The sequence below is a fragment of the Phlebotomus papatasi genome, chromosome 1 (assembly GCF_024763615.1).
Source record: "Phlebotomus papatasi isolate M1 chromosome 1, Ppap_2.1, whole genome shotgun sequence".
NCBI lineage: Eukaryota > Metazoa > Arthropoda > Insecta > Diptera > Psychodidae > Phlebotomus > Phlebotomus papatasi.
The window spans coordinates 9,775,817-9,792,967 of NC_077222.1; the positions used below are offsets into that span (position 1 = coordinate 9,775,817).

At 33.2% G+C, this 17,151-nt stretch overlaps 1 protein-coding gene across 4 annotated transcripts in view; it reads right to left on the reverse strand.

The window, feature by feature from the left end:
* The window catches only part of LOC129798721 (uncharacterized), a 178,139-nt gene extending 161,915 nt beyond the window's left edge, over positions 1–16,224 (reverse strand). For 2 of the 4 annotated variants that reach the window (XM_055842019.1, XM_055842017.1), the window contains exons 1-2: positions 15,582–16,205; positions 499–664 (exon numbers count right to left, since the gene is read on the reverse strand). In XM_055842019.1, coding sequence (XP_055697994.1) covers positions 499–601 — 103 coding nt within the window. In that variant the 5' untranslated portion in view covers positions 602–664; positions 15,582–16,205. Of the gene's footprint in view, positions 1–498; positions 665–15,549 lie in introns of all 4 variants that reach the window. The other 2 variants (XM_055842016.1, XM_055842018.1) reach the window with 2 other exon arrangements.
* Positions 16,225–17,151: the final 927 nt, after the last annotated feature.

Here is a 17,151-nt window from a genome sequence, read left to right on the forward strand (position 1 = left end):
CGAACCTTATTGCGGAAAATATTTCTATATTATTTTGTTCTATTTAGCGTTGAAAAGAGTAACTTTTAATTTTTAATAACATAATTTGCTTGACACAGTGCTAAAAAACCAGAATTAGTACAGAATATTGGTTAAATTGATTTAGATTAAGAGAAGATTTCAGGTTTTGCACACACTCTGGCTTCGGACACTTCATTTTTTCCCAGAGATATGGGAAAAAATTGAAGTATCCGAAGCCAAAGTGTGTGCGAAACCTGAAAGCCTAACCCTACTAATTTTATTTTCAGCGCAAAATCCCCACTAAAAAGTTCATTGCAAAATATTTTAAGTGCCTTCATCTGAGTAAGGAGGTGCATTCATCTCTTCTGACCAATTTACAATGAATTTCTGCGTCAACAGACAACCCCGAAAAGCGTGAATTTTCTCAAAAATACACAAAATCTTATTTTAAAAATAAGTAAAAAGTCGGCAAATAATAAAAAAGAGTAGTAAACTCACCCGTATTGTCATTGTCATCTTGCAGATGGTGTCGTAAGTGATGCAAATGAGCATAAAAATGATGATGATGGAGGACACATGCCAGATCTGTGCAATTTAGCATCTTCTCTGGACCGCAAGTATATTGAGTATCTCTGGTCCTGAGGATTCACCTCAGAAGCACAATCTGCAATTACCACATTGAAACAATTAATCACCTGTGCAAGAACCTTTGAAAGTTGACAGAATAAATTCTTTGCAAATAGAGGTCATTGGATAGATCATTTGTCGGTATGGAAAACCTGTTGCACAATATGCTCTTGTAGCATGAAAAAAAAGTCGCTTTTGAGTGCCATAATTTAATGTAGAATTGAAAAAAAGTGGGGAATAAAATTAATATAAAATCCAATTGATGGATTTGCACTATTGCTGGATGATTATTGTTGCATAAAGAGTCTAATTAAATGACTCGTGCAATTTTCACATAATTCTCTCCAATAGATTCCAATAAAATTCACTTATTGAGACATGAAATAATATTGTATGTCATAAATAATAAAAATAATTGTGCAATGAGGTTTAATCCCCTCTTCTTAGATGGTTGCCTCTTTTTTTTCCACCTCGAAGGTGTTGTCTCGTGATAAAAATAAAATCATTATGGTAATATCTTTTGAGTCATACTTGACACCTCTATATCGACACCTTCTCTTACAATTTATAATCCTTATAAAGAGTCATTAGCAATCAGATCAGTGTTCTACATAAAAGTACCATACGTCATTTGATAATAAGAATTTTGAACATGTTATTTGGAAGCTCTTATCAGTATTCTGTATCTGATATGTTTTAAAAGTTGTTTTGCAGGCAGAGTATTTTATTTTCTAAATTAGCTCCGCCCACATAGAAATTTAGGTTACGCCCCTTCTGCAATAATAGCCAACTGAAGGTTTTTTTTTTAATATTTAGTATTTCATAAGGAAATAATATTCCATTACAAAAATTTCCATAGGGGAATCTGGACCAACTGTACACTGAGAAAAAAAACGGGGGTGCAATTAACTTTTTTTCCTCGTAACTTTAACACTTTTTATGTGTAAAAATATATCAACATTTTTTAATGTTAATTTTGTACCTTTCTAAGGGTAAAATTAACATGAAAAGGGTAACTTTAACCCCTAATACACCTAAAAAGCATAATATTTACACCGATTTCAGATCAAAACTGCAGGGTAAAATAAACATTTCGGGAATGTTATTTCAACCTTTTCGGATTTCACTTAATGTCACTGAGAAAAAAAACGGGGGTGCGATTAAATTTTTTTCCTCATAACTTTAACACTTTTTAGGTGTAATATGTCAACATTATTTAATGTTGATTTTACACCTTTTTAAGGATAGAAATAACATGAAAAAGGATAACTTTAACCCCTAATACACCTAAAAAGCATAATATTTACACCGATTTCGCATAAATACTGCAGGATAAAATTAATTAAAATAATAAATAAATAATAAATAAACTAAATTCCTACAAGTTTCCCACTAACTAAGCCGTTTCTCGGTTTAAACCGAGAGACGGATTAGTCAGAAACCGATGGAAATATAATATGATCATTATTTGGATTATAATTTCCTTAATCCGTCTCTTGGCTTGAGTCGTAAATGTGTCTAGGACATGAAGCTTGAATATCTCCGCCTCTGAGAAAAGGCCACGCCCCCTACAAATGCGCATGCATTTAAAGTCAAATTCCTAATCAAGTTTTTCTCTGTGCATTAATTGACTAATAATAAAGACGGGGATTTTAATTTGGGGTTTTAGATGGAAAGAATTATTTATACAAATAGTAGGCGTGGCTTCCATGTGGACGTTTCTTTTGAATTTGAAAGTAATCTTTATATTAATCTCATTAGGGGAAAGGGTCTGCCTTTAAATGCGGCAGCCTTTGAATGTTTCAGTTTTTCTCTTATTTCTCAAATCAAAAATTCTATTTTGTGAACTATGTTTAATACTATTAACTATTTCCTATTAACTTCTATTAACAAAACAGAATTTTAGTTCTGGGAAATAAGAGAAAAATTGAAGCATTCAAAAGGCTACCGCATTCAAAAGCAGGCTACTTTCCCCTACTTAGGTTTCAGACTTAAAGTTTAGCAATTTGACTTAACTTCTCTAAATTCCCACCATATAGTTGTTAAGGCCAATAATAGCCTAGATCATGCAAACAGTTCAGATCATGCAATAATGCCTAGATCCTGGCTACAAAATCTTGACGTGCAATTGTAAATTGTGATTTTATGTTTTATATGCCTGTTTTTTAAATATTTTACCGCAACCATACGATATATATATATATATATATATAGCCTAGATCATGCAAAACTACTAAAATTATTTATTTTTTGGGATTGTGAAACCTTCCAGAACTTGAGACTGAACCTTCTGTCTGAAACCTGTATAATTCGTTCAACAATTTATCTAAGTAAGGATAAAAATTGTAGCTCTGAAGTGAGAAGATAGAGGCAATATTATAAAAAAAGAAGTAAGGCTAGTCTTCAAGTGGGCGTGGTCTGGGGTCTCACTTTGGACATCCTGCATTATTTTATTGAAACTATTTATTACGGATAATTTATTATCCCGAATTTTCCACAATCTCCGGGACGATGGGGATGATATAATAAAATTTAAGCTTTAGATTAGATGAAGAAGAGGCTATTATTTAAGAAGTAGGCATAGCTTTAGTTGGGCGTGGCTCCACACCTTATTTACTTCAAATAACTGAAAATAAAAGTGAAAATACTATGCAAAGAACAATTTTGCACGATACTAGTCTGAATTCTCTCATTTTCCGAAAAAGGGGCGTGTCTTGCTTTATGAAAGGAAGGGCTTAAATGTTTCGTCTCCAAATTGTAATAGTGGAAAAGGTTTTCTAGGAAAATTAATTCTGCTTCTTCTGAAAACGACACGATGCTTAATGAAACGGAGCTTAATGATTGGATGGAGGAGGGGCGATTATTTAAGAAGTAGGCGTAGCTTTCAGTTGGGCGTGGCTTCACTGCTACTTTATTTACTTCGAATAATCTAAAACAAAACTGGAAATACTGTACAAGGGACAATTTTTCATGATACTAGTCTGAATTTTCTCATTTTCCGAAAAAGGGGCGTGTCTTGTTTTATGAAGGGACGGGCTTAAATGTCTCCTTTCCAAATTGTATTTAAATCGGAGTTTAATGAAGCGGCCAAAGTTATTCAAAAACTAAAAGAATCCCTTTCATTTAATATAAAAATATTGTGGTTCCAGATGTTTCTTGCATATAAATTGTGGTTTTAAGCAGAAGTCTTTCATTCTGCGAAATCTCTTGCAAATTCCAACCATGAATGGTTGTTGCATTTCGTGGGTGAGGCTCGTGACGTCAACCGTGTTTTTTAAATGGTCTGCGGTTACAAATCTCATTCATTCATCAATTATTTGTCGTGTGGTCTCTTTTTTCATTGCATTTTCCCTATCTGTTTTTTAGAGCTACATTGAAAGAAAAAAAAACTGTAATTAATTGTTATGTACTTGGGATGGAATTCATCCTAGGCAAAGTATAAACATCATCATAGAAAGAGAGAAGAAACAGTTACGAACCACGTAAATTCTTCCGTCGTGAATCACAACAAAAACATATCGCATTCAATCACGCTGGGCTATTATGATGATCATAGGATCGTATACAGGTGATCTCTCGAGCAAGTCAAATGGTGAAACTCAATTAGATTAACCTGTTTCACCAGCTAAACCACAGAGCATCCACCGAGCTTAAATGGACTTTGCGTTAACAGACAAAAAGGCGCCATCACGCATTTTGCTCACACGATCGGGTCAAAGCTCAGATTTTCAATTGAAAAAAAAAATCCATAAAAAAATTGGAAAAGCTCAAATGGTACTCATAGGTATCCACCAATTACTTACTCAATCAGTTTTCACATTGAAAATTCTCCCGAGAAATCTCAACCCAGAAATCACGCGATTGACGGATTTAGAGAAGCGCAAAAAAAATTGCTACTTTCCAATTTTTTGGTGATCTCGTGTGCAAATTTATCACCAAATTCGCTAATTGACCATATTTTCTATTTAAACTACATTTTAGCAGCTTGTCACGTCATTTTTGACAAATGATCTTTTTTGGGAGATAACATTATTACATGATAATATTTACTGAATAGCACGTCATAAGCCCCGGATTAAATTTAACAGGTAATAGCAAATGGTGCATTGTACGATACAATTAGCACATGCATGTTCTAAATTTTCTTATTGAGATTTTGATAGATTTTTTTTAAGGATTAGTACCTAGCTTAACTTGGAAGAAAAATAAGAAAAATAATTCAAACACTTAAGGAAAGTTTGACAAGAACAAAATTAGTACTTGTTTGTACTAAATAAAAGGGTGAATTATGGAATATGGGAGACACAAAGGATTCTTTAAAGCCTGACTCTCAAAATGACAGTCGAAAAGCCTGAAATATAGGATCTTCCCAATAGACCAATTAGAAAATTTCAATGAGTAATGTTTAGTACATAGGTACATAGGTACTTAGCCCGGCGTGTTGCCAACAATTTAAACGGTTATTGTTTGAAAAAATATTTTAATAAGATTGGCATCAAATGCGATCCAATATGCAGAAGATGTAAAGAGACTGAGGAGAGGGTGATACACCTTGTCTGTGACTGCCCTAGTTTATGTAATTTGAGATGGAAGTTGCATGGTAAAGCAGTACTGCTTCAAAGTGAATTGCCAGGGATACAGCTGGCCTGTTTGATGGAGTTTATCCAGAGAAAAGACTGGCTTGACATACACTACCCTTAATAGGGGATTTTTTTAAGGGATGCATAATGGGCCTAATACAGAAGCCTAAGTGCAGTGGTTACCTTTGACCGACCCCTCTTCTAAATCTAAATCAAAATGTAGTAGGGGAGACCGGGGAAGAATTAGCCACCAAATGATTTTTTTCATTGCGTATAATTTGTACAAAAAATGTTTGTATGAGGCTGATAAATATTTCAATGAATAGGAAGGGATGTATTTATTTAGAAAAAAGAGTGGTTTCTTCAATATTCTTTCATAAACAAACTACAAGATACCACTACCTAATACTATACATGGCTAATTCTGCCGCAGTCTCCCCAACATGCTTATTATCAATAAACCTTTGAAATACGAAAAATTAGAAATACAAAGTTTTTTTTGTAAGATAAGCTGTCAAATGACATTCAGGAGACTCTGAATTATAATCTACAACATAAACACTTCATAGAAAGTTAAAATACAAATATTTAGTACATGTTTGTACTAAACAAACTGATCACAAAAATGTTGGAAATTTTAGAAAGAAGCTAAAAAAGTTACAAATATATAATGATGTTTTTAAACTTTAATAATTGTCGAAAATATTTGCAGACGACATTTAGTACATATATGTACTAAACCAGCAACAGAAAAAGTTCGATTTAGCAAACAGTATTTAAAACTCTCTGAAAAATCGCTGAGAATAATTAAATATTTCAGATATTTCTCTCAATGGCATTTAGTACATACATGTACTAAAAAGTCCATGACAAAAATTTTCATTTTGTCTGAAAAACACTGCAACTTAAGAAAGAATACTGTAAAAATGTTGAAATTGAAAATATTCATGTTTATAAAATGTTAGATTTTCACTTATAATTCTGTACTAAGTATTTTCGACACAAAAAAATATTCTAAAATAACGTTTTTTGTTTTTTTTTTTTTGAATAAACATTAACAAAATCTGTAAATGGTTTAGCCTTATCTAAAAGCAAAAATAGACTCATAAATTTATAGTGCAACATTTGTAAAGAATATAATTTAAAAATTAATGAAAAATTATTGAAACTATCCAAACGTTTTGTGAAATTTAGTACAAACATGTACTAAATAATCTAATGACAGAAAGTAGTATTTTATTCCAATAAAAAACATCCAGTAAAGCACCCCGTCTGACACAGGGTAAGGGGGACTCAGCCTTGAGCCATTAATTAACACCCAGCTTTAGGCACTATTTTAGCCCTCATTAGCACCCCTCAAGTTACCACCCTAGCTGAACAGTTATTGGTACCGTTGGTTTAGAAGAGTCTTCGTCAGGACGGGCTTTCTCCCTCTAACTCCTCTAGCCTCAACAGTCTTAGTACATCATTATTTTCTATTAGGAAATTTTTTAAAATGAAAATTCGGTTCGGTTAAACAACAAACAAGTGTAATTGGACTAAGTAGACTAATTGGAGATTGGTGACTAACGCTAATGTCCTAGACAAACTTACGACTTAAGCCGAGAGACGACTTTTAGTTGAAAATCATGGAAGTGTAGTTTGATCATTATTTCTAATGTAATTACGCTAAGCCTTGTCTCGGCTAATCCTCAGGTCTATCAAGGCCCTAAGACGGCGATGGACGCTTGTTACTCCTCTTCTCTTTCCCATGCCACCACACTATACTTTCAAGAGATTTGTGTCTCAAAAGTCAAATGAATTAAATAAATAAATAAAATTATTTATTTATTCGGAATAATAACTTCAACGATATAAGTTACTATTCCGGGAATTCTTCAGAGTTAAAACACTTTAAAAATGTTTTTTTTTTTATTTCTCAATTTGAATATCAACAATTACGAAAGTCTGCAATGTTTGTGCAAATTAATAAATCTTCATCTCAAGATTTTTCTTCTCTATCGAGTATCACTGAATTTATGACAGCACCAAGAGTATTTGAATAATTCCTCAATTCTTAAAATGCATTTACTCGAGACTATTGCCATAATGTAGTGGATTTTATTAAAGAGAAATCACTCTGGTTGGTATTAAATATTTAACATCATATTGACCAAGAAGTTACTTGAGAGCTCTCCAAGTAAAATTAAATAAAATTTGCAAGACATGTTACAATGTTACTGACTTCCGCAATAATTATATAATTAATTGTTGTATCAGTTTTACTGAAGTTCGACAATGATTTGAGTGAAACTGTAAAGAAAAAGAAACTATTGACTCACAATTAGATCGTGTTGTTTGATCATAGACTTCAGTAGAAACACCTTCAAACAGTGATAAAGGTTAAATGATTGGTTAATTTGAGTCACAGCCTCCGATTGCGGATTGTACGCTATATATCTCTTTTTTATTGCTATTTACATTTAAAACTCCAATATGTACCATAATCACTGCAATGTCATGTATACCTTTTTTAATTGACTTCTCCAACTTAATGTGCGAGAGAAATTGAATGAAAATTATATAATTTATAACTTTTGGTTTTTATATTTTGGCACCGTGAATAGAGGTGAATTTTGTGATGAAATGCCTTGTTTATATAGAGAGATTGATGGTGAAAAAGAAAGAAAATGTAATTTTCAGCTGAAATATTGCACTTTTGCTCACTTTTTTTTTCCTTCACCCATAATTCCAATTTCAACACGATATAACATTTATACAGAGATTTATAAGGAGATAGAAGTTTTTCTTTATTAAACACCAAAAACTCCAAAACAAAATCCCCTATAATACTTTCAACTCTTTTGCAAGAAAACCCTCATGCAATGTTTTTATTTTTCTGAAAAAAAAGTGCTCCAGAAACGTGTCAACCGCGATATTCTTTTATCACTCATATTCAGCAACTTGCAAGGAATTTTTGCATACCATCCACACAAAAAAAATACATTAATATTTTTTTATTGCTCAAACTAAAGTAAATTTTATAGTTCAGAGCTGACTGATAGAGAGGGTATGTAAAAATATAAAAATGAACAATAAATACGAAAGACATTCAATTCACATTTCTCATTCATTGCAATCGATTTCAGGAGTCTCTCCGAAAATACTGAGGCAAGTTTTTTTTCGAGTCTGTAAAATTGTTAAATACGAATATGAGACGACGTGAAAAATAATATAAAGTCGCTAAAGTTTCGTAATTTTTGCCGGAACACCTCGAAAAAAGTGGTCTCTACTATATATTAACTTTATTGCAATGCTGAGATTTCATTTTGCACGAACTCGCTGAGGATTTAACCAAATTTTCTGGAGCTTGAAATAGCATTGCAGAATTACTTCAATTTATTGAAGTGTCCTAGGAGAGAATATAGGGCTTTTGGTTGTTTGACCGAAAGCCCGAAAAAAAAATTGATAAAAGTATTTTGGATAATATCAGAAAAAAAGATAAACCCGATTGGGGAAAGTGACCATGCTTCGTACGATCCCAAGCTTAGTAATGATTAAATTTTTCCTTTTTTGCCGAACACCAAAATTCCGAAAGGGCCAAAATCCCGAAAGCCAAGAATAGTGAAAACCAAATTATCGAAAGCCCAAATCCTGTAAGGTCCAAAATCCCAAACACGAAAAAGGAATTACGAAGAGTAATGTGTGTAATGATCTCCCTAAACATAGAAAATTTTCCTCTGCTTCCAACAAGCACGAGTATAACCTTGGGAGTATCTGTGACACTTTTAAAAAATGTAATTTTGGTTTTAGAGTTTTGGCTTTTCAGGATATTGACTCATTTTTAATTTCGTGCCATTCGGGATATTGACCCATTTAAGATTTTGAACCATTTGGGATATGGCACATTCAGAATTTTGGCTTTAAAATAGCATTTGGGATTTTGGCCTTTCCAGGGTTTTGGCAATGTCGGGATTCTCACTGGGATTGTGACCCATTCACGAATTAAACCCATTCGGGAATTTAGCCCAATTAGGATTTTGGCTTTTCGGAATTTTGGCTTTCGGGATTTTGGCTTTCGAGATTTTGGCTTTCGGGATTTTGACCGGGACCCCTCAAAACCATAAGTACCTAAATCGTTACAACATGAGTATAATTTAATTTGATATCATCAAAAATACCTGTAGGTAAAATGAAGTGTCCCGGTCTAAATCCCGAAAGCCAAAATACTTTGGCACCACTCAAATTTAATTTGAAAAAAAAATGAATTTTTTATGATATTCAAAAGAAGAACAAGACATGTAGGAGTAAGATAGACATATCCAAAACGGTTGAAGGAGATTATAATTTTGATTTCATGAAATTTTTCTGTTCTAAATTGTGTTCCAAAGCCATTACTGACCAAAATTGTTTGTACAATATAAATATTTGAGGAAGTGAGGTTGAGCAGGGTTATCGAATACCTAAAGTCGTTATCTCTAACCATTCGGGCTACCTAGATGAAGAAATGTGACTGAGAACAGTGTCTTATTTATCATTAACTCACTATTACCATCACATTCCTTAGGGCTTTCAACAAGTGCAAAATTTCCAAATAAATTTTAAACTATTTAACTTGGTTTATAAGAATTCTAATATCTTAAAAAAAACATTAAAAAATATAAAATATATACCTAATAATCAGTTAGCTGAGACAAAAACCTCATACACATGTTTTTAAAAGTTATTAATGAAATATTCCTTATTAATGCACTTTCTAATTTTGTATTTCAGTGGATTTTTAAATTTTAATGAAAAAAAACAGGAAAAAGCTCAGATAATTAGGGTAAGTGTGCCAAATTTCGGCATAGTTGCATGCAAGCGTCAAAGTCCCAAGTTTGAAATGTAATATTTCAAATACAAATTGATTTTTTTATTCTTTCTTCTGAAAGAGTGTTGTTTGGAACCTTGTAAAGAATTTACCGTTTTTATGTACTCTAAAATCATTCTTAATACATTTTAAAATGAATAAAAATATAGACATAGCTTTGGTGCCCTATTTCGGCCACCTCATTCTCATAGTTCCTTGCCCTTCGGGAATTCTTCCAATGTCTTTTTCACGTCATCTCGTTTGTCGAAGCTACATTTTTTGTTATTCTTTTGCATTGTATAATCTCTAGAGTACGTAAAATCTAAAAGTTCATGGAAATTCGAGGAACAAGAAAGGTGGCCGAAATTAAAAGCTGGCCGGAATTTGGCACACATACCCAACCTGCCCCTAAATATTGAAAAAATACATAGTTTAAATGCCCAAAAAGTTGTTATATCTTAATAACGAGATTTTCCTGGTCTGAGGACTCATATTAAAACTCCGTTCAATAAAAATCTTTGCTTCTTCATTCTGTATAGCCATTATTATGCAATAACTTCTGAATACGCCAAGAATCAATTGAGACCTTTTCTTTAAATCACTGCTGGCAAGAATAAGACAAGTATACGAGTATATCTGTTGAAGAAAACATTCATTCATCTTTGAAAATAACGACCTCGATGAGAATGTTAAATTTATTCAAAATTATGCACGTTTAGTGGAATTGCAAGTTTCGTGTGTGCTTGAAATCATACGTTATATTTCTTCCATGGAAATGCCTTAAAACATTTTGGAGGATCAACATTTCTCTCGTAGCACTTCTTTTTTTTTTTGTACCAGCCAAAACGATTGCCTTTCTACACCTCAATATGCAATTCTCAATCTCTAAACTGTTTTGCATCAGAATTGTTGTGTCACCAATCTAATTTCTTTCTTTTCTTTCTTTTTCACTCGATCACTCCAAAGATCAGTTTGCTAATTATGCCTGGAGAGCGATAGACACGAGTGTAAGTTTTCGTATAGATAATTCCACCACAATATTGAGATCGTGAGCCTTGACATACAATAAATAGCATTTTTAGTTTAGTCTTTCTCCCCATCGCAACAGAAATCAACACAAAACTAAAAGAAAAAAAAAATGTTATACCTCTTTTGTCACAGCTTATTTGCTGATCAACTGCGATATTGCGATCTGTCCCCTTATTTCTTCTTTTTATGTGTCACAAATCACATGAAAACACAATGATGCGTTTGTACAATATTCCACCAAAAGTTTTCCATTTGAATTAAATAAATCAATGATAAGTATGAATCATCTTGGAGTAGATGAGATTATTAAAATATTGCAACCCGGAAAAGAAGAATTCCGTTACATTTGAAATTTCGAAATGGCAGTTTTGTTTATTCAGCGCCACAAGTGTTGAGCACACGAAATTAAAGTGTTTTAAATAGTTCTCGCATTTACTGAGATGATCTTTTTGCATAATCGATGATAAAATTCAGGCAATTAAAACAGAGCTTTGTCTATTTAAAAAAAATGCCCTCTCACGTATGAATCAGGAGGATCAAAAGATTGTCTTTTCTTGAGAATAAAGCTTTCAATATGCTCTCTCTCTTCGCACATTCCACATCATTTGACTACTACTACTATGTAAATACATAATTTATAATTTAAGTTACTTATCCAAATATCATTTCAATTCTGTACATCAATGCTATTATAAGAAGTAGGATTTTTCTTTAATTGAGCGTTTTGTTAACTTGTAGATCGAGGTGTACAATTTCTGAAACATGAAACAATGTTTTTCTAAATAAATTAATAAAAGAGAATTTCAGGATATTTTAATATCAAAAGAATCAAATAAATATAAATTAAAATTAAAAAAAATAATAATAAAATGTAATAGTAAAATAGAAAAAAGTAGCAAATAATTTTTAAAAATTGATTTCATATTGAAACGATACTGAGACAACCTGACAGTCCGAGGAACACTGTCGACCGTTGGTACCTTTCCCTTAAAGTTAATATAAATTAATTTCATTGGTAGGAAAAAGATATCCAAAAAAAGTATCCTTACAAAAATTGTAAAAATATAAAACTAGCTGAGAAAATCGACCATAGTGACATATACCTAGATGGCGCCACTAAAGAAAATTTATATAAGAATTTTATAAAGTATCCCGACTTTCTAACAAATGTATCGCAAGTTATGGAAAAACTGGATAATTACCCTATTCTCGAGATGGTTTTAAATCCGATTTTGAGCGGTGAAACTGGTTTTAAACAGTAACTCTAAGCTAAGATTTATTTAACAATTTATTTACTTTTCGCGGCTGAATGTTGATTGGGAATGTAAATTAAAATTATGTTGATGGTCCCCCGATCGAATTAAAGAAGAATCTCAATATTTATGTATGTTTCACACAAGTTTTAAAAGATATTTTCTCAGTTATCTTTAGAGCATTTGCTCTAAAATAGGTACTTTATATTTTTGGAAAATGACAAACACCAACAAATGAGGCTAGAGTGATTCGGAGCGTTAAGTCTTAGATGAGCAAAATTGTACTCCTAAGTGGTGCCTATCGTCTATCGTCAATGAATTTTTAATATTTTGTTTAGTTTATTTTATACAATTTTTAACAACCTCACTCTAGGACCATTTTTTTGGTAATTTTTAGAGAAACTCCAATTTTACACCCTGAAGGTGTGGTTTTACAAAGTTTTTGTAATTATCAAAATTGAAGCACAACTAATGACCTTTCCAACGTACCCACATTTTTTGACTTCTGTTCACCAGAACCTGAGATATAACGAATAATGTAAGGCAAAGCAGAAAAATATAAAAGTATTAATTAAATAAAATTAAGACGTGATTGAGCAAAACCAAAACCATATTCTTAATCAGGGGACTCGACTCTATCAAACGTACCATGTGAGAGCTCTGAGACAGAAAAAAATTGTCAATTTGTTGCATAGTATTAGAAAAGTTTTTCAAAATTTTACTCGTCTTGATGTTTTTGCAATTTTGTTAGAAGGATAGGGGAACAAAATAAATTTACCGTTCAAACTTTTGTGAAACAATCGAAACAAGGGACTCACTCACGAAAGCTGATCCCTTGTCCCCTTTCTAATTTCAGAACTTTTTCTAATTTTTCTAATTTCTAATTTCTTTGGTCTCCCGAAAAACGGTTAAAAATGAGTAAGCCCCTTGTAATATCCAAAGAGTGATATAATACCTCGATTTTGAGTTTTCATTTTAACTCTTTACTCCCTAAGGAGTGATAAGGGAAAGTGCCCATTTCCCATGCTTTGCACTGTCCCAAGCCTAGTAATGACTAAATTTTTCCTGTTTTTCAATAAATATGACTCATCGCACCCAAATTTAAAAAAACTAAGTTAAGTGTCCTGTTTTTAAAATATATTGAGGAATCACATTTATTCAGAAATATAGGAAAAATTTAGTCATTCTGATGCTTGAAACCGTGCAAAGCATGTGCACTTTCCCCTATTTTGGTAGAATTTTCAAATTCTGAAATTTCGAGTATTTTGACGTCACGCTATTTTTTCGTCTGTCTCTCCGGTCTCTCCATCCTCTACCAAGTCCAGAGGCTAAATGGTTAGAGATAGAGACTTGGGACCTACGGAGGACTCCCCATAATTCGATCGTGGGACCATTAAGATACCAAAAGGTTTATTGTAATCAAAATTTGGCATTTACTTTGGGTATTCGAAAGATCTTTTAAAAGTAGGTACCGCGTTTGCTAAAGATCGATCTAAAATAACGTCTCAACGAAAATAAAAGTTCCTTTTTAATTTATTTAAAAAAAATAAGTGCTTTTGAGGCACGATTCGCTTGAAAGCAAGAAAAGCTAATAGACGAATAAGTATTAAGTTGTTGTCCACCGCCGTCTTAGTTCTGATGACCAGCTTAACAGTAAAACGGTGGAAACGTTCTAGAACGGTTGTACGAATTGCACTTGGAATAGCAACGACATCTACGTACTTAGGTTCTTTGCAAAGCTTTTAAAATGGCTCGAGGAAAGAGATTTGGTTCGAATAAGAAAATGATTGCGACAATTGAAACCCATTTTTCGACAAATATAAATCGCTCTAACACTGTCAGTAACTCCGTAGGATAACTAAGATACATTTTGCTCTCAATTCTTCCGGTGTTCGTCAGAAGGGTATTCCTCTTTTCAAATTAAAAGAATCTGTTTTTTCTCCAAAGCTTTCAACCCTTGGTATGGATCTTCTTCAGTGGGCCAGTTTAGAAACTTTTAAATATTTATAAAGAATATTTATATATTTATATATTTTTTATATATTTATATATTTATAATTTTATATATTTATAAAGAAAAGAAAAAAACAGATTCTTTTAATTTGAAAAGAGGAATACCCTTCTGACGAACACCGGAAGAATTGAGAGCATAAAGTTCCCCGTCAGACTCCAAAAGAAATAAGATACATTTTCTTCGTCAAATTCAATTTTATTTATTAAGAGGACGCCGATAAAGTCCCATATAACTTTTTACGGGGTAGATATCAACGCTAAGATGGCTAAGATGGATCTTGCTCTATTGACACATATCGGTGTAAAGATCGGCACCGGTCGCCAATCTTCGAGACGGAGGCGTTGCTGAATTTCTTGATTTATACACAGGGGTGCCTTAAAAGGAAATCGCAATAAACACTTCATTAAAGTTTAAGTCTAATCAAGGGAAATGAAATTTTGCAAAGAATGCAGTAGATGAGATTTGATTTAAATTCTTAAAAATCTCTTCCAAATACATCAATCAAGAGGATCATCTTTTCAAGATGATCCTGGATTGATCGTTATAACACGACTAGACTAATATATATATATTAGCATATATAATAATACAGAGAACAGATATTGGCGGCAAAAAAGAGATGAAACCAGCGCAGTGGATTTCACTTAAAATGCACAAGTGTTTTAGCTTTAAGCTCATAGACACTGGAAGTTTCACTCAATAATTGGTTATCATTGAAAATTGAACTGTAAATTAACTCACACAGGTATTATAGTGAAGAAATAAAAACCCATTCACTTTACGCATGCATATAATGCAGAAGGTGTATTTTTTCTAATTTTATTTCATTTATTTTTTCTTATGCTGGCTTTATTAATTGCCAATCACGATGTTATTTCTAATTGGAAAAGCTCTCTTAAGAGAGGCACCGGAGTAAGGCAGAAAAAAATCTGTGGCAGTGGGTTTTAAAATCTTTGGCCTAAACACAAACACACTCTTTCAGTTTTAAATTAAATGCATTCAACTTTCCTGGGGAGAGCACCTGTAGAAGTGATTTCTTCCAAGAAAAATAAAACAATGGAGTGTTAGAGCATTTGAAGATGCATTTGGAGAGTGTTTGAGGAATTTAATGAACCTTATCTAGAGCACAGAGTGATAAGGTCTTTGACACCAAAAGGCATGGTGGTACGTCAAGGTGGTTTTATGAAAAATCACAGGTATATACGTATTCTTGTGTACCTCTAATTTGCAATCTCAATCACTCCAATCACCTTATTTCTCCTTTTACGTTGCCTGTCTCTCTATTGTCATCGTTTCTCGCACAGCACTTTTCTTTCAAAAATTCATTTAAATATTTTTTTTTTTAAACGACACCTGAACAGAATGACAAATTTGTAATTATGTATTCACGTGATGATGATGATGAAAAAAATCCTCAATATATGGTCTGTGTCTCTTGGGTCAGTTTTCTCGAGTGAATGGAAGAATTCACCAAAAAATTTCTTCACACACTAAAAAATAAATTGAGACCACCAAAAAATTTTGTCTCCAAAAAAAAAATCTCTCAAAAACATTCAATTTTTCCCCCGGTAAACATCATTTTACTCCAAATCCAAAAATAACAAAGGCACAAAACAAATTATCACTCAATTTGATCTTCCAGCTAATAATCCTCTCACGAATATCTTCCCTCAATCACACAAAATATCACTGATTTAGTTGAATTTTTTCAACCATCAATCCACTCCACGAAATCACAAACTGATAATAAAAAAAAATTGCGGGAAATAGTGCATTGAGAGATCACACCACACGTAGTAGTACACGTTGTTTGTTCAGTGACGGTTTGACAAGCACTAGTCATAGCCAATGTGGCTGAGTGAGAGCCAAGCAAAAGCCCGAGCATCGGAATGGAATACAAATTCATACCAATATTAACAACATGAGAGGCAACTTTAAATGGAGAGAGAGAATCAACTGAAAAAAAATGCGCGAGAAAACCACACATGAAAGTTGCCCCCTCACAGACTCCCAACATTATGGTCAGAGTACAGAGATTTTTTTTTTGGACTTATACCCAGAAGTTCCAGTGGACCCAACACAGGCACAGCCACTTGCACAGGTTGCGTTGGAGATGCGAGAGATGATCAAAAAAGCCACCACGAAATTGAGATTTCATACAAGAAAATACTCAGGTGAAGAGCTGATTAGTTGATAGATTGAAGATTGCGATGAATTTTTTCTGTTGGGGTTACCCGATGATCTATGTCGCTCGATATTCTCTCGGAATGTCGTCAGAATAGTCGCTTACCACTAACGACAAAAATGCAATCTGAATTGAATGTATCATCAGCATCTAGTGGCCTCTAGTGGCAAAATCATGAACGGAGAAATCGGGCAACACCAATCCACCACCTTGATCTGTATAGTAAACTCTCACCTATCCGTGGACTCTTCGTCATGCAGGGACTTTAGCCGCGGAACCGATTAGTCTTACAAGTTTGTATTATCTAGTTTGCAGACTCTTTTGTGACCGGTCTGTGATTCGGGAGGACAAAGACCAGGGTAGGGGGTACCCAGTATATCTGGACTATAAAGTATTGTGAAGGGGGGACTAGCAAATAGATTATGTGTCTCACTGAAGACACAGCAATGAGCACCATAGCCATCTCCCTCGCTTTCAGTCTATCTCAAAAGTCACCAAGCCACAAGTTACCGGAATAGTCCTGCCACCATTGCAGTAGCCGCAACATATATTATTAAAGTGAAGCCAGTATTTGGATAAGGAAGGCCGGTACTCGATCAATACATTTCGGACAATTAGAATAATCTCCTTAGTTA